Raw genomic sequence first — 18,433 nt, forward strand, 5'->3', positions numbered from 1 at the left:
GCACTCCAGTCTAGGGATATAAATATCCCAACCCCCACCGGGCAGGACACTCGGTCCGATTCGGCCAGCTTAGTTGCCCGCTCAGGTCCTCTCTGAGTGTACTGCTTTCCTACAAATAATTCCTTGCCTGTTTTTGCTGTTTTTTTTGTTGCCTTTTGTTTGACTTTATTTGTACAAGCGAGATAAAAAGAGGGGATACAGAGGATTGTCTCTGGCCAGAAGTTATCTCCGGCCAGAGACCCCCTTGTCCACCGCTGACAGATTAACCATAAAGGGAGGCCAGGAACTTTTTTGGGTGATGAAAAATGCTGTGTATCTCAACTGTGTGGTTACATGACTGTATACATTTGTCAAAATTCAGAACTGTACACCAAAGGAAGGTGAATTTTACTATATGTAAATTATATCTCAATAAACCTGACTTTTAAAAAAATGCTTGTTGCAAAAGCACTATCTCAGGCTTCACATCATAGGGTGCAAAAGAAATTAATGTTTTCAGGGACCCACACTGCTACCAAACTCAAGGAGTTTGCCACTTGGGGTGCTCTATTCAAAAATGAGGCATGGGCCCTAGCTCGTTTGGTTCAAGCGTCAGCCTGCCAACAAAACGGTCCCAGGTTCGATTCTGGTTAAGGGCATATACCTAGGTTGCAGGCTTCTTCCTGGCCCAGGCCCTGCAGAAAGCAACCAATTGATGTGTTTCTCTCACACCAATGTTTCCCTCTCTTCCACTCTCCCTAAAAATCAATGGAAAAATATCCTCAGGTAAGGATTAACAATAAATAAAATTTTTTAAAAAATATATTTTATTGATTTTTCACAGAGAGGAGGGGAGAGAGATAGAGAGTTAGAAACATCGATGAGAGAGAAACATCGATCAGCTGCCTCCTGCACATCTCCCACTGGGAATGTGCCCGCAACCCAGGTACATGCCCTTGACCGGAATCGAACCTGGGACCTTTCAGTCCGCAGGCCGACGCTCTATCCACTGAGCCAAACCGGTTTCGGCTAAAAAAATTTTTTTAAAAAAGAAAAGAGCCCTTGGTTTGGCTCAGTGGGTGGAGCGTTGGCCTGTGGACTGAAGGGTCCCAGGTTCAATTCCACTCAAGGGCACATGCCTGGGTTGTGGGCTGGATCCACAGTAGGGGGTGTCAGGAAGCAGCCCATCAATGATTCTCTCTCATCATTGATGTTTCTATCTCTGTCTCCCTCTCCCTTCCTCTCTGAAATCAATTAAAAAAAATAAAAAATAAAAGAGACGTGGTTGTCACAAGGTAGTTTTATTTACTTGCAGCAAGTAAATGAGACAAGGGATTAATATCCAAAGTTCTGACTCCTGGAAGGGAGACTTAGCCATTGCTTATGTACACGATTAGGTCAATTACATGTTGATTTCTTCTTTGCAGTTGGCTACTTCCATCAGGTTGAGTTCCCATCAGCTTATCCTGTTTACTGCTTGACCTACAAAATGCTATGCTATCCTATATAATAAAAGGATAATATGCAAACCAACCAAACGGTGGAATGGCCGGTTGCTATGACATGCACTGACCATCAGGGGGCAGACGCTCAATGCAGGAGCTGCCCCCCGGTAGTCAGTATGCTCCCACAGGGGGAGTGCCACTCAGCCACAAGCCAGGCTGACGGCTGGCGGCATCGCTAAGGCTGTCCGACTGCGCCTTAGGCCCCACACCCCCTAGAGCGGGCCTGAGCCGTCAGTCGGACATCCCCTGAGGGCTCCCAGACTGCAAAAGGAAGCAGGCCAGGCTGAGGGACCCTCTCCCCCTGAGTGCACGAATATCATGCACCAGGCCTCTAGTCCTATATAATAATAGAGGAATATGCAAATTATCTGGGACACCATCACATCATGACCATTCAGCAGGGTGGGTGGGGCTGTGGGTCCCTGGGGCAGGACTCCGGGCCTGGTGTGATTTTGTCCTGGCCAGGCAGACTCCCCTGTGGTTATGCAGCCAAATCCTGACTCAGACCCGGGGTTTACTAAACTTTACTGGAGCTGCTCCCCACACCCCCACCACCTACCACAGGACCACACTGCCTGCAGCAGGGTGCCCCAGCAGCCTCCTGACAGGCGGGTGGCCAGGGAGAGCTGAGTGGGGCAGTGCGGCAGGGAGCCATGGAAGGGCAGGACGGCCGGAGCCAAGTTCCCAGGGGTCTGAGGAGAGTGCCTGACAGGATCACAGACTGCAAAGAAGGAAGATGAAGCGGCCACAGGGAGCTCTTCCAATCCCCCTGCAAGGACACCCTACCCCAGCCGCCCCAGCCTCAGGGGTAGCCGCCCCGCACCTACAACTCCTGATCTCTTCCCCTGCCACCTCTGCCAGGGGCGCCACAATAGCATGCAGGCGATGACCTGTCAGTGCACTGCCAGGCCCCGTCCGCTGAGGCCAGGCACACCTCTCCTCCCTACAACTCCAGACCTGGGTGGAGGCTGGCCCGAGTGGCCCCCCAGGGTCAGACCCCTCCCCCACTCAACAGCAGCAGAAGTGCGCTGAACCTCGCTGGGGACGGGGCTAAACCCGCCCTCCTAGCCTGCCTGGCCCCGCCCTGGCCCAGCTCCCGCCCAACTCCAGGAGATTAGAGCCCCGCCCTGAGCACCTACAGCTGTGAAACGGCCACATACACTTTAAAGAATGGCGCCAAGCAGGGAGGTTTGACAGCTACTCCCCCTTCAGCCTCGCCATCCCCCTAGTGCCCACCTAGTACCCCCCCACCCCGGCCAGCGCCTCCAGGGGCGACCACCACTGAGCCTGCCCCTCTGAGGCCTGCGGAACCCTCTGCAAAGCTTCAATAGCTACAGTCCCAGGAAACAATCATGCCCTCCTCCCCTAATCAGCACCTGCTACCTTCCCATTTAGACACTTACTTGATGAAACATTTCTAGGTTTATTAGCCTGGAACCTTCTCATGACAACCCAGTGAGGTAGGTGGAGAAGAAATTACAATTCCCATGGTATATGCGTATGTATTCAGAAATGAAGCTCAGAGAGAAAAAGTGTCAAGCCGAATGTCCCAAGGTATAGCACACAGGGGGGCAATTTGATTTTAAGTGGGAGCAATTAAAGAATGAGTTAACAGTGAATTTTTTGCATTTCTTATGGTTCTAGCGGGCCTCATCTACAGCAAATCCTATATAATAAAAGGCTAATATGCAAATGACTGAATGGTGGAATGACCAGTCACTATGATGTGCACTGACCACCAGGAGGCACTCAATGCAGGAGCTGCCCCCTGGTGGTCAGTGTGCTCCCACAAGGGGAGCGCCACTCAGCCAGAAGCCAGGCTCACGGCTGGCGAGCACAGCAGCAGTGGTGGGAGCCTCTCCCACCTCCATGGCAATGATAACGATGTCTGACTGATGGCTTAATGGGCCCAAGCCATCAGTCAGACATCCCCCCCAGGGCTCCTGCACTGCAAGAGGGCGCAGGCCAGGCTGAGGGACCCACTCAAGTGCACAAATTTCATGCACTGGGCCTCTTTCTCTATATATAAAAGCCTAAGCGACCATTATGACCAAACAACCCGACGACCGACCGGTCACTATGACACGCACTGACCACCAGGGGGCAGATGCTCAATGCAGGAGCTGTCCCCTGGTGGTCAGTGTGCTCCCACAGCCAACCTCTCACAGCCAGCCAACCTCCTGCGGTCCCTCTACCTGGCCAGCTGGTGGTCAGTGCACTCCCACTGCCAACCTCCTGCAGCTGGCCAACCTCCCGCAGTCCCTCCCCTCTGCTGGCCAGCCCCAATCGGCCCCAGTCGGAACTGGGCAAGATGGCCAAAATTGGCCCCGATTGCCAGCCAGGCCAAGGAACCCCACCCATGCACGAATTTGTGCCCCAGGCCTTTAGTATTTTAATATTTAATAAGAAATAACTGTTTAGCCCTAACCAGTTTGGCTCAGTGGATAGAGCGTTGGCCTGCAGACTGAAGGGTCCCAAGTTTGATTCCAGTCAAGGGCACATGCTCAGGTTGTGTGCAGGAGTCAACCAATCAATGATTATCTCTCATCATTGATGCTTCTTTCTCTCTTTCTCCCATCCTCTCTGAAATCAATTTAAAAAAAAAAAGAACTGTTTAGCCAAGCCGGTGTGGCTCAGTGGTTAAGCATCAACCCAGGAACCAAGAGGTCAATGGTTTGATTTCCGGTCAGGACACATATCTGGGTTGTGTGCTCAATGGCCAGTGGGAGGTATGCTGGAGGCAGCTGATCAATGATGTTTCTCTCTATATATCCCTCTCCTTTCCTCTCTCTCAAATAAATAAATAAATAAATAATAAATATCAATAAAAAATTTTTTAAAAAAGAAATAACTGTTTAGAACTGTCCAGACCTTGAGACTATTATCCTATCTAACATCTTAAAGGAGGACACAGGTGACCCAAAACATTTGGCTCCAGCCTCAGAGAGGACCTGGAGATGAGACCAGTTTACTCCTGGTTTATTAATACCAATCTGATAGCTTTAAATGGGCTGTGAAGTCTGACCTTCGTGTCTACTTCAGGTCTAGCCAAAGAGCTGGATGACCTGACATGTTTCCCATGACATATTTTTAAATTAGAGCAAGAATGCCCTAGCTGGTTTGGCTCAGTGGATACAGTGTAGACCTGCGGACTGAAGAGTCCCAGGGTTCAATTCCAGTCAAGGGCACATGCCCAGGTTGTGGGCTCGATCCCCAGTGTGGGGCATGTAGGAGGCAGCCTACCAAAGATTCTCTCTCATCATTGATGTTTCTAGCTCTCTCTTTCTCTCCCTTCCTCTCCGAAATCAATAAAAAATATATAAAGATAAAATAAAATAGTAAAAAAATTACACCAAGAAGCAAACTTCAAAATTCTTGTTTGCTAACAGTTACTGACCACTCTCCAACATCAGTCACTTATTTACATCATAACACCTATTACAACCTCTTGACTGAAGTGTGATCGCAGCATCAAGGCCTACTGCTTGAGGTGAGTTTTCAGGATACTAATTACTGCCACATTCTGGAATTCCAGAGGCAATTTAACATCAAAGTTGACAATGACATCATTGTGGAGTCCTTGGAACAATGTCACAAAAAGTACTTGCATGTGTGAGATTTGAAGTAACTGGCTCAATTCATTATTTTGTAGGGTTTGAACCACCTGGCAAACCCACACATAACAAGTTACGATAGTTTGCCTGAGGAAAAACAGAACAAAGATGTAGAAAGCTGCTTCAGTCTCACCCTGAAGAGCTACCTGTTTGTGATGGTTAATTTTATGCATCAGCTGGGCTAAAGGGTGGCCAGATAGCTGGTAAAACATTTCTGAGATTGTGTGTGAGGGTGTTTTCAGAAGACAATAGCATTTGAATCAGTAGACTGAGTAACTAAGGTCGCCCTCACCAATGTGGCTGGGCATCACTAAGAGCTGGAATAGAACAAAAAGGAAGAAGGGCAAATTCTATCTCTTCTTGAGCTGGGACGTCCATCTTTTCCTGCCCTCAAACATCTGAGCTCCTGGTTCTCAGACCTTCACTCTGGGATTCACAGCAGTGGCTCCCCCCATTCTTAGGCTTTCAGACTCAGACTGAATTATACACCTGGCTTCCCTGGTTCTCCAGCTTGCAGACAGCATATCATGGGACTTTTCAGAATGGCTCCATAATCACATGAGCCATTCCTATAGAAAATCTCAAATAACTATATATATGTATATATGTGTGTGTGTGTGTGTGTGTGTGTGTGTGTGTGTGTGTGTGTGTGTGTATAGTATTGGTTCTATTTCTCTGGAGATCTCTAATTCACATACTGTTCAACACTTGAAATAATGCAGCCATGGGATACTTAAGTGGAAGCTACAAGTGATGATACTGGGAGTGGTGAGGGGCAGGAGAATAAGAGAAGGCATAGGGACATGTGGCCAACTGTCATATGCCAGTTCCTCCTGCATAAAAGAAGACATGAGACCTGGCAGCGGGCTTACAGCACAGTGGTCCCCCTGCTAACATATCTTTCACGTGAAGCCAAGTTAGTCTGAGAGGGTCTGCCACCTTGAATTTTCCTATCCGCACTTTTTTGTGCTTGTCATTCTGTAATAGAGGAAGTGGCTGTGATAGGGAAAGGCCTTCACTTTTCTTCAGCTAAATTAATAAAGAAGGTGGTGCCCAGCTGGTGTGGTTCAGTGGTTGAGCATCAGCCCATAAACCAAGAGGTCACCAGTTTGATTCCTGGTCAGGGCATATGCCTGGGTCGTGGGCTTGATCCCCAGTGGGGGGCAGCAGTTTGACATTTCTCTCTCTCTAAAAATCAATAAAGACATATTTTTTTTAAAAAAGAAAAAAGAAGAGGTGGATCAGCAGGAGCCTAAACAGAACTCAACTGTCAAAAAACACGTTTCTAGCACCTCTGCAAAGGTGGGGAGAGAAGTGGGCATTCACTTTTGGAATTAAAAAAAGAAACCTACTTCACTAATAGAAAGATGCTGACAATATCCAAGTATCATTTCATGTGGACATTTGCACCTGTACAATCACTTTCTAGAGTTAGGGTATTCCTCACTGAGACTTTGGGAGTGCAGTTTGCCTTCTTATAGGTGCAAAAAATATGAATCCTGGCTTTCCCTGTCTTAAGGAAGGCATGTGACCAAGCCAGAGTACAATGCAGAAGTGGGTGACCCAGGACGGAACGGGGTAACAGCAGCCCAGATGACAGGGTACAAGGCAGAAGGTTCCCAGTCTGGATTTTCGCATCTGGTCTAGGGTCTATGTCCTGAATGCTCAGCCTCTAGCCTGCTCAACAATTCTGCCCCTCACTCTTTAAAATTCCTCCTCTGCTTAATCAGACATATTATTTAATATCCTATATAATAAAAACCTAATATGCAAATCGACCCAATGCAGAATGACCAGTTGGTGGGGGACGGGGCCAGTGAGTGGGCAGCACCAGGCCAGCCAACGTGGGTGCCAGTGGGCAGAGGGAGGGGACGGTGATGGGGGGGCATGGCAGCAACCGGAGGTGGTGGAGGGGCAATCGGGGGCAGAGCTGGCTGCTCACCCGCTGGTGCCGTCCCCCAATTGCCCCGCCAGTTGCCTCCCACAGAGGACGCCAGACTGCGGCTTAGGCTCACTCCCCGCGCCGTCAGTCGGACATCCCCCGAGGGCTCCTGGTGTGAGAGAAGGCACAGGCTGGGCTGAGGATCCCTGCCTCCGTGCCTCCCCGCCCACAGTGCATGAATTTTCGTGCACCAGGCCTCTAGTCTTGAATAAAAGACTAGTTTGCTCAAAAATCCTTTTTTCAATGTCTACCTTATAAAAGGAAAGAATTACCTGGGTATCTGGCCAGGTAATAGTAGTCACCATTAATTTGGGCCAGGAACTCACCCAAAACAGATATAATTTCAATTTGGTTTGTAAAATCATACAGTGAACACAAGTATACAATTCATCAAAAGTCATAGGAATGAGGAGTAGAAGATGGAGAATGGATTTGGTTACAGAGGCCAAGTTGCCCTTGTGACTTTGATTGTGCCCCATCCAATACACTCTCTTCTCAAGGACCACCCTCCATTCTGGAGCTGCTCACCACTTAGTCAAGCCTCAATCCAGGCACATCACTCCTCCGACAGGCGCTCTAACTCCTGCACAAAGCACCATCTCAGGAAACAAGAGGCTGAGCTTACAACCTCCTTTGTGGCATCTTTATTTTTCTACCTGGTACATGAACAATGTAAATGTGGATCAAAAATCAGCTGCACTGAACACTTCAATTAATTGTAAAACAGAGGGGAGCGGACACAGAGGGTGGGGGTGGCAGTTCCAGACCAGCTTCCTTGAAGGGCTTGTGGTCTAAGTCTGTGACCAGAGGGTGTTCTGGGCAGAACCATGCAGTGCAGACGCTGGCGAGGAGGGACAAGAAGGACAGTCACAACAGGGACTGCAGCCCAGCATGAGTTTATTGGATTCTGGCGGTACACTCCTGCTTGACAAAGTTGATCAGCCCATTGGTGGAAGAATCGTGAGAGGTCACTGGGCTGCTGCCATCAAGCTCAGGTTCAATTTGCTTAGCCAGCTGCTTTCCCAGCTCCACTCTGCCAGGAAAAGGAGAAAGAATTATATGAGGAAGGTTCCAGTATTGCTAGTGAAATCCACAAGCATTCCCACCCTCTCCTTGAATCAGCAACTCACCCCCATTGGTCAAAGCTGTTGATGTCCCAGATGATGCCCTGAACGAAGATCTTGTGCTCATACATGGCTGCAGAGGTGACAGATAGTGCACATTTAGGACTCTACCAGCCCAGTACAACTTACCCCAAGCTGGGATCTTCCCCACTCACTTACCAATTAAGGCTCCAAGAATGAATGGTGTGAGCATGGTAAACATAATAGAGTTGGTTGGACGATTTCCTTCAAAGACCTTCAGAAAACACCCAGGAGGAGCCCCCAGTTAGTTGTGATCCCTAAGTCCTCAGAAGGGAAGCCCTCCCTGCCCCAGAAGCTGGGATATGTAGGTCTTTTAGGATGGCCCCTCCTACTGTGGACAAGCCAAGCAAATCATGAGCCCTGCCTTGGCCCCACAACTTTATCCTTCCAACTCCAATATGCCACCCAAACCCCACTTCAAAAGTGCTTACCTTGTGTGGCAACAGCTTCTCCAGGTCCTCTGGGCTCCTTCCTGCAGCCTGGAGCTCCTTCCGAGCCTCCTCTGTCGACTTCCCCCTCATCAGGGCCTCAGTCTGGGCCAAGAAGTTGGCCAGGAGGATCTGACGAGAGAGACATCCAAGTTTGCCTGGAAACTGTCTGAGCTTCAGGCCGAGGGATGAGACCACTTGGCACTTGGCAGTCACAGTTAGTCCAACATGGGCCAGACAGCCGTCCCCACTCTAGAGCTCAGTTGGAGCACAGGGGGACAGCAAGGCACATCTGACGACACCAGAAAGTAGGTAACTGTCCTTTAAGGAATATGTACTACTTGTCAAGGGCCCTACTAAGAACTTAACTGACATCTACTAAGATTCCGAGGAGGAAAGGCATCATCTCTCTTGTAGTTGAGCCTCTTCAAGTGAACAGCACTGATTCGCAGAAGTACGAGGGGGAGAATCAGAATTCAAACCCAGGTCTCCGAGTGTAAATCTGGTGCCCACAGTAACCCATGCTACTCTGCATACCTGAGATGAGGTATGACTGATCCTCTTAATGGACTTTAACAGGTTAGGAGTTAGATGATTTCCCCATTTGCTACTCTGTAGGCAAGATCTTGGCTCGGTGATTTTTTTTACCCCCTGCTGTTACACCTGTGTATGTTACATTACATGGCAAAAAGGATTTTACAGATGGAATTAAGGTCACAGCACGGCCGGTGTGGCTCAGTGGTTGAGCGTTGAGGTGACAGCCCTCAAAGGCTCTATGAATCAGGAGGTCACGGTTTGATTCCCAGTCAGGGCACACGCCTGGGTTGTGGGCTCCATTTCCAGGAGCGGGTGTGCAGGAGGCAGCCAATGAATGATTCTCTCTCATCATTGATGTTTCTATCTTTCCCTCTCCCTCTCCCTTCCTCTCTGAAATCAAGAAAAATATATTAAAAAAAAAAAGAATTAAGGTTACAGATTTTAAGATTTGGAGATCATGCAGGTGATGATGAGGGCCCTAACCAGTTTGGCTCAGTGGATAGAGCGTCAGCCTGCGGAATCAAGGGTCCCAGGTTCGATTCCGGTCAAGGGAATGTGCCTTAGTTGCAGGCACATCCCCAGTGGGGAGTGTGCAGGAGGCAGCTGATGGATGTTTCTCTCTCATTGATGTTTCTATCTCTCTATCCTTCTCCCTTCCTCTCTGTTAAAAAAAAAAATCAATAAAATATATTTTTTAAAAAAAAGTAGATGAGGAAGGCAAATGAGTCAGTCATAGAGATGCAACAAAAGAGAATCAAAGCTTGAGAGGGACTCAACCCACTACTGCTGATTCTGAGATGGAGGGGACCACGAGCCAAGGTGGCTTCTAGTAGCTGAGAATGACCCCCCGGCCACCAGCCAGCAAGGAAACTGGATCTTGGTTCCAACCTGAGCAGAGACCCAGCAGAGCCTGGTGGACTTCAGACCCACAGAAACTGAGATAATGAATGGGCGTGGTCTTTGTTAGGGCAGGAATAGGAAACTGCACCAGGTCTTACGAGGTCTGGTTGTAATGTGAGCCGAGGAAAGCGTGAGGAGGGTCTGGATGGGGCTCTTACCTTGTGATGCAGACCCTTCCTTATTGGGTGCTGGCTCTGAACCGGGATGAGGAAGTCACAAGGTATCATCTTGGTGCCTGTGAATGGCACTGTGGTCACTCAGGCACTACTCCAGCCCACAGGTGACAGCACTGACCTCATGGAGAAGTCTGTGCTGGTGGGCCCTCTCCCTCCCAGCAGCACCTGTGCCCAGGCCAGGTGGGCCCTACCTTGGTGGATGAGCTGGTAGAAGGCATGCTGGCCATTGGTCCCTGGCTCCCCCCACACAATGGGGCCCGTCTGGTGGTCCACACGGGTACCGGACTTGGTGATGTACTTTCCATTGGACTCCATGTCACCCTGGAATGTGGACAGAAACCAGCCCTCTCTCTGCAAGTGCTGCTCCCTCGTGCACTGTGCCCAAATCCTGCCTGGGATGTAGCAGGCATTCCTGCCCTGCCCTGGCCCTGAGAGATATCCACAAGCATGATCCTTTTATCTCCCCTCACCCGTGAAGATACAGGCTCACAAGCTTTCTAGCTTAGACCACTCTGCAGGAAGAAGCCATGACTAGGAGAAAGTAGGTATGAAGGTTCCAGGAAGAACTCCCTAAGGGAAGAAATTGGTCACAAAATCTTGAATTGGCTTAAGGGAGAAGCAGGCTGGCATCCAGAGTGAAGAGCCTTTGAGGGCTGTCACCTCAACTAGATACTGGGCCTTGGGGTGCCTTTGCCTTCCTTCAAGCACAGGCCACACCTGCAGGTGGTGGTGGAAGTCTGCTGTGCCTGCCCCAGGGCTGCAAGGCAGGGACTGGGTTTGTGCTAAAGCGAAGCAAGGACAGATGAGGAAGGGCTGCCTGCCCAGAGCGGAGGCTGGACTAGGGGAGGGGCTCTGGAGATTCCGGCGGGGGACAGAGGGCTGTGAGTAGCCCAAAGAGGCACCACAAACTGGGTGTGGACTTGCTTTTCTGGAGGAACAAAGGAGTACAAACCATAGGGGTCCTGACCTGTGGCCCCACCCTATCGCAGGCACACAGAGTGATGCCCAAGGAAAAAACCACCCGGCTGAGAAACATGCCCTGAGCCAAGCCAGGACTTAACTGGCCAGGGCTCCATGATAACCAGTCATGCCCCTCCCATGGAAATCAAACTTGGCTGACACTCAGCTCAAACAGATCCTGGATGCAAAAGGTTCACCCTGAGATGGGGAGCAGAGGTGGGGCTTGGTCATGCCCAGGGGTAACAGATGTGCAGGAAGCTAGGTACCTGGACTGACAGGCCTCTCAGGCCCCCCACAGGCTATGCTGGCCCCAAGGCCTGGCCGGGCAGCTAGTACCTGCTGGAAGTAGGCGGCAAAGCGGTGCAGGTACTGGTCATAGGGCAGCATGGCATGTGTCTCACACCCAAAGCAGTTGATGTACCAGACACCCAACAAAGCCAGCAGGACGGGGGCATTCTTCTCCAGGGGCGTCTTGCGGAAGTGCTGATCCTGAAATGAGAGCCGGGTGGGTGAGCACTGAGCAGCTGCAAGGGAGGGGAAGGGGAAGGGAGGGAGGGTGGGGAGGGAGAGGGGAGGGGGCTGGACTAAGCACAGGTCTCTGGCCAGTGCTTGGCAGAGAACACAAGCCTCCGCACTTACCATCCAGTGAGCCCCCGAGAGCAGCTGCTCGAAGTTGTCAAATCCTGTGACACAAAAGCAGTGTCAACAGAAATGGTCGTGCCCTAAGCCCTCCTGGCAGTGGGCACAGCTTCTTCTGGAACCAGGGAAAGGTTAGATGGGGAGCCAGGAGAAAGAGGACCTGGGAGGAACTGGGCCTGCAGAAAGCCTCTCTAGTCGGATCAGCTCTGAGCGCAAAGGTGGATCTAAACGCCGCGCACAAGAAACGAGGCGTTCCCAACCCCTCTGGGAAACAAGCAGGGCTGCAGCTGTGAGGGGGAGAGAAAGGCCAACCTGCAAACCCCAAAGATAACTTGGTCCATCCCTCTTGACCTGAAAGAAATGGACCAGCCAAGGGCAGCAAGGCCAGGGGCCTGTGGGGACAGGAAGGTGCTCAGTGACATGAGCACCATCCAACCTTCGACTTTCAACATCATCTCCCAAGCCAGAAACAGACACTCACCCACGTGCAGAGCAATGGAGAGTCCAATGGCTGACCACAGCGAGTAGCGTCCTCCTACCCACTAAGAGAGACAGGAAATGGTGCTGAGGAAGGGTTGGCATTCCCGCCCCCTCCCTCCTGCCACAAAACTTGCCCCCCTGGGAGCAAAGCTCTTCACAGGTGCAGCTCAGAGGGCCTGGGCCCGCCCACCTCTGGCCGGTGCTGGGACTGAGCAGAGCCAGAAGACGCAATCGGAGACCTTACCGTAGCTGGGTCGTCTCCTCAGATACTGAAAGACCCAGTGCCTCATACCTGTGCCAGGTTCAGCCTCTCCAAACACTGACAGACTCAGCGCCTCATACCTGTGCCTGGTCAGGCACCTCAGACACCCACTGATTCAGCGCCTCATACCTGTGCCTGGTCAGGCCTCACAGACACCCACAGATTCAGCGCCTCATACCTGTGCCTGATCAGGCCTCACAGACACCCACAGATTCAGCGCCTCATACCTGTGCCTGGTCAGGCTCCTCAGACACCCACAGATCCAGAACCTCATACCTGTGCCTGGTCAGGCCTCACACACACCCACAGATCCAGAACCTCATACCTGTGCCTGGTCAGGCCTCCTCAGACACCCACAGATCCAGAACCTCATACCTGTGCCTGGTGAGGCCTCCTCAGACACCCACAGATCCAGAACCTCATACCTGTGCCTGGTCCGGCTCCTCAGACACCCACAGATCCAGCGCCTCATACCTGTGCCTGGTCAGGCTCCTCAGACACCCACAGATCCAGAACCTCATACCTGTGCCTGGTCCGGCTCCTCAGACACCCACAGATCCAGAACCTCATACCTGTGCCTGGTCCGGCTCCTCAGACACCCACAGATCCAGAACCTCATACCTGTGCCTGGTCAGGCCTCCTCAGACACCCACAGATCCAGAACCTCATATCTGTGCCTTGTCAGGCGCCTCAGACACCCACAGATCCAGCGCCTCATACCTGTGCCTGGTCAGGCCTCCTCAGACACCCACAGATTCAGAACCTCATACCGGCTCCTGGTCAGGCCTCCTCAGACACCCACAGATCCAGCGCCTCATACCTGTGCCTGGTCAGGCCTCCTCAGACACCCACAGATTCAGAACCTCATACCTGCGCCTGGTCAGGCCTCCTCAGACACCCACAGATCCAGAACCTCATACCTGTGCCTGGTCAGGCCTCCTCAGACACCCACAGATCCAGCACCTCATACCTGTGCCTGGTCAGGCCTCCTCAGACACCCACAGATCCAGCGCCTCATACCTGTGCCTGGTCAGGCCTCCTCAGACACCCACAGATCCAGCGCCTCATACCTGTGCCTAGTCAGGCCTCACAGACACCCACAGATCCAGAACCTCATACCTGTGCCTGGTCAGGCCTCCTCAGACAACCACAGATCCAGCGCCTCATACCTGTGCCTGGTCAGGCCTCCTCAGACACCCACAGATCCAGAACCTCATACCTGTGCCTGGTCAGGCCTCCTCAGACACCCACAGATCCAGCGACTCATACCTGTGCCTGGTCAGGCCTCCTCAGACACCCACAGATTCAGAACCTCATACCTGCGCCTGGTCAGGCCTCCTCAGACACCCACAGATTCAGAACCTCATATCTGTGCCTGGTCAGGCTCCTCAGACACCCACAGATCCAGAACCTCATACCTGTGCCTGGTCAGGCCTCCTCAGGCACCCACAGAACCAGCGCCTCATACCTGTGCCTGGTGAGGCCTCCTCAGACACCCACAGATCCAGAACCTCATACCTGTGCCTGGTCAGGCCTCCTCAGACACCCACAGATTCAGAACCTCATACCGGCTCCTGGTCAGGCCTCCTCAGACACCCACAGATCCAGCGCCTCATACCTGTGCCTGGTCAGGCCTCCTCAGACACCCACAGATCCAGAACCTCATACCTGCGCCTGGTCAGGCCTCCTCAGACACCCACAGATCCAGAACCTCATACCTGTGCCTGGTCAGGCCTCCTCAGACACCCACAGATCCAGCACCTCATACCTGTGCCTGGTCAGGCCTCCTCAGACACCCACAGATCCAGCGCCTCATACCTGTGCCTAGTCAGGCCTCACAGACACCCACAGATCCAGAACCTCATACCTGTGCCTGGTCAGGCCTCCTCAGACAACCACAGATCCAGCGCCTCATACCTGTGCCTGGTCAGGCCTCCTCAGACACCCACAGATCCAGAACCTCATACCTGTGCCTGGTCAGGCCTCCTCAGACACCCACAGATCCAGCGACTCATACCTGTGCCTGGTCAGGCCTCCTCAGACACCCACAGATTCAGAAACTCATACCTGCGCCTGGTCAGGCCTCCTCAGACACCCACAGATTCAGAACCTCATATCTGTGCCTGGTCAGGCTCCTCAGACACCCACAGATCCAGAACCTCATACCTGTGCCTGGTCAGGCCTCCTCAGACACCCACAGATCCAGAACCTCATACCTGTGCCTGGTCAGGCCTCACAGACACCCACAGATCCAGAACCTCATATCTGTGCCTGGTCAGGCCTCCTCAGACACCCACAGATCCAGAACCTCATACCTGTGCCTGGTCAGGCCTCACAGACACCCACAGATTCAGCACCTCATACCTGTGCCTGGTCAAGCTCCTCAGACACCCACAGATCCAGAACCTCATACCTGTGCCTGGTCAGGCTCCTCAGACACCCACAGTGCCAGTGCCTCAAACTTGTGCTTAGTTTACCTCCTTGAACACTGACAGACCCAGTGCCTTGTACCTGTGCCATGTCTGTATCCTCAGACTAACAGATTCAGTGCCTCATACCTGTGCCCGGCCTGCCTCCTGACACACCCACAGGCCCAGGTGCTCATACTTGAGCTTCACTGATCACCTCAGCCTCAGCCCCAAGACACACCAGGCCTACTATTTATTCACACTGTGCCTTTTCATGCCATATTACAGATTCTACTTTGTGTCATTAGAATCCTCAGAACTCGCCTGGCTGCAGTGGTTCAGCTGGTTGAGCACTGCCCTGTGCACCAAAAGGTTGCTGTTTTGATTTCTGGTCAGGGCACATACCTGGGTTGCAGGTTCAATCCCCAGTTGGGTAATGTACGGAAGGCAGCTAGCTAATCGATGTATCTCTCTTCTCTCTTTCTCTCTCTCTCCCTCCTTCCCTTCCTTTCTCAAAGATCAATAAAATAAAAGAAATCTGAGGGGTACTTGAGCCTAGTACCCCTTAATTCTCTATTGGAACCCCATTGAAATAGGCTGGCCAGGAGGAAACACAGCACAATCTAGAAGATGAAGAAAGGAGTGGGGGCTGGAGGGTAGAAGCTGAGAGGCAAGGCTGGAGAAGGGAGAAGTCTGGGAGGGGTGAAAATGGAAACAGGAAACCACTTAGGACCCCCAGTGGTCATCCAGAGAATACTACCCTGGGGGTGCAGATTCAGGGGGTTCAATCAAACAGGATGAATTGGGAGAATGAGAGAACCAAGTGTGGCCCAGAGGTCTCCGGCCTGGGTAATAAAGACGAATGGTGGGGGCCCTCACCTGGAAAGGGTCCAGGTTTGGGGGAACCTTACCTGACACAGTTTCACTGGCCACACCATGCCTGACACAGGCTCTCAGATCTCAACAAACAGACTCAATTCTAGAAACCGGACTGAGAACTAGCAAGCCCTCAGACTGACAGATTCAAGCTGCTGACCTTGGCTGAGGCTAGGTCAACAGACCTCACGTTTTTGGAAAGCCCAGCAATGCCAGTGTCTGACTTGAGACTCTAAAACCTCAACCTGCAAACACAGGTCTCTAGACCTCACCTGTAGCTGCAGTGGGCCTCTTAGACCACATCTTATAGATGTAGCTCCTCAGCCATTCAACAATCTGTGCTGACCTGTGCCCCAGACCTCTTTATCTAATAAGACATAACTCTATCTTTTTCCTCACTGGGTAAGTCAGGCCCTATGCCAACCACACTACAGACCACACCTCAGACTAGTAATGGATCCTCAGGCCTCTAGAATACCTTGAGTTCTGCCCATCACACCTGACCAGGATGCTGACCGAGCTTGAGGCACTCTATCTGTCCTCCCCGATCCTAAGGGCTCTCAAGACCTTCCCAGGCAGACCCAGGCACACATTCATAGAATGACTTTGTCTTTCCCGGGATGAGAGCCCCACACCGCCCATCTGACCTTGTCCAATCCTACCACGGAAGTTCCCACCTGTGTCTGACCCTCCTTCTCAGGACTCACCAGCCACACCAATTATGCATTTCTGGGCTCAATCTTGCCCACTCATTTTGCCTAACAAGCCCAAGGATGCCAATCTGTACCTGAATCCAGGTGGCAAGAACCCACCTAAGATCATGTTTCTACACCTCTGCCCATATGACCCTGGATCAATGGTCTCACTGACAAAGTCAGCATTGGGCATGGATGCAAAGGCTTCCTTCCCCTGGGAGGTTAGCTCTGTCTGTGTCCTATTCCAGTACCTCATACTGCACGGTCATACACCCGTCAGAGGCAGGAGTTAGACAGCTCCGCTAATGGACCAAGTTTCCTGTACCTGCCTGCATCTCAACTTATAGCCAACTCAGACTCCTCACACCTTCCTGAGAGGTCCGGCTTTATCTACATGGGCTCTCAGGCCTAACTTGAGAGGCCCAAGTCTATATCCTATGCTTGACTCTGCTCTTCTCATCTTCTAGACCAGTGGTCGGCAAACTCATTAGTCAACAGAGCCAAATATCAACAACACAATGACTGAAATTTCTTTTTTTTTTAAAATATATTTTATTGATTTTTTACAGAGAGGAAGGGAGAAAGATAGAGAGTTAGAAACATCGATGAGAGAGAAACATCGATCAGCTGCCTCCTGCACATCTCCCACTGGGGATGTGCCCGCAACCCAGGCACATGCCCCCGACCAGAATCGAACCTGGGACCCTTCAGTCCGCAGGCTGATGCTCTATCCACTGAGCTAAACCAGTTTCGGCTGAAATTTCTTTTGAGAGCCAATTTTTTTTTTTTTAAATATATTTTATTGACTTTTCACAGAGAGGAAGGGAGAGAGATAGTCAGAAACATCGATGAGAGAGAAACATCGATCAGCCGCCTCCTGCACATCTCCCACTGGAGACGCGCCTGCAACCCAGGTACATGCCCTTGACCGGAACCGAACCCGGGACCCTTCAGTCCGCAGGCCGACGCTCTATCCACTGAGCCAAACCCGTTTCGGCTTGAGAGCCAAATTTTTTAAACTTAAACTATATAGGTAGGTACATTGTTATTAACTTAATTAGGGTACTCCTAAGGCTTAGGAAGAGCCACACTCAAGGGGCCAAAGAGCCGCAAGTGGCTCGTGAGCCTCAGTTTGCCGACCATAACAGACAGATCCAACACTCACAACCCTGCTTACCCTGTGCATCAATACCTCCCTGAGAAGTCACAGATCTCATCAGACATGGACATCTCTGCATACCTGTGCTCCACAGACCCCACCTGAGAGATGCAGTTCTACCTACTTGTGACTAACCCATGTTCCCCAAGCCTAACTTCTAAGACCTGGGTCAACACACCTAAGCCAGAGCCATGTTCCAAGGACTTCACCTTCAGGATCCAGGCATACATACCTCTAGCTCCAAAGTCCCTGCTTGAGAACCACATCTGCCTACTTGCGTCTAACTTTGGCCCCTGGAGCTCCATAAGCCCCACAGTGCTCTGGCTGACCTGGAAGGCTGTACCCTGGTTCTTCAGGCCTCACCACAAAGACCCAAGGGTACCTATTTTCACCTGAATCCAATATGTGAAAGAGCCAACTCTATCTACCTGCGTTCAACTCTAACTCTTTAAGGTTCATAAGACACTACACACTTGGCAGACAGGCTTTGCCTACCTGCCTTAGTCTGGTTTCTTAAACTACACTAGGTGGGCCCGCTGTACCTATCCATGGATTGATCATGGGTTCGCAGACTACACTTGATGGGCCAACTTTATCTAGCTGCATATGACCCTGGCTCCTTCCACTGTACCTAGCTCCTCAGCCACATCTGGCGACCTTTGCTTGAGTTTGGCTCCTCAAATAACACCTAATAGGATAGTTCTACCTACATGTGCTTGACCTGGGTC

The 18,433-nt window shown here is 51.4% G+C and overlaps 1 protein-coding gene across 1 annotated transcript in view; it reads right to left on the bottom strand.

The window, feature by feature from the left end:
- Window positions 1-7,668: 7,668 nt before the first annotated feature.
- Window positions 7,669-18,433, bottom strand: part of GPI (glucose-6-phosphate isomerase) — a 28,353-nt gene continuing 17,588 nt past the window's right edge. Inside the window, exons 10-18 of the mRNA XM_036345993.1 lie at window positions 12,307-12,367; window positions 11,826-11,869; window positions 11,523-11,675; window positions 10,418-10,547; window positions 10,209-10,285; window positions 8,617-8,745; window positions 8,324-8,399; window positions 8,171-8,237; window positions 7,669-8,073 (exon numbers count right to left, since the gene is read on the bottom strand). Coding sequence (XP_036201886.1) covers window positions 7,938-8,073; window positions 8,171-8,237; window positions 8,324-8,399; window positions 8,617-8,745; window positions 10,209-10,285; window positions 10,418-10,547; window positions 11,523-11,675; window positions 11,826-11,869; window positions 12,307-12,367 — 873 coding nt within the window. The 3' untranslated portion in view covers window positions 7,669-7,937. The remainder of the gene's footprint in view (window positions 8,074-8,170; window positions 8,238-8,323; window positions 8,400-8,616; window positions 8,746-10,208; window positions 10,286-10,417; window positions 10,548-11,522; window positions 11,676-11,825; window positions 11,870-12,306; window positions 12,368-18,433) is intronic.

This window comes from Myotis myotis, unplaced genomic scaffold (genome assembly GCF_014108235.1).
Source record: "Myotis myotis isolate mMyoMyo1 unplaced genomic scaffold, mMyoMyo1.p scaffold_m19_p_19, whole genome shotgun sequence".
Taxonomy (NCBI): Eukaryota; Metazoa; Chordata; class Mammalia; order Chiroptera; family Vespertilionidae; genus Myotis; species Myotis myotis.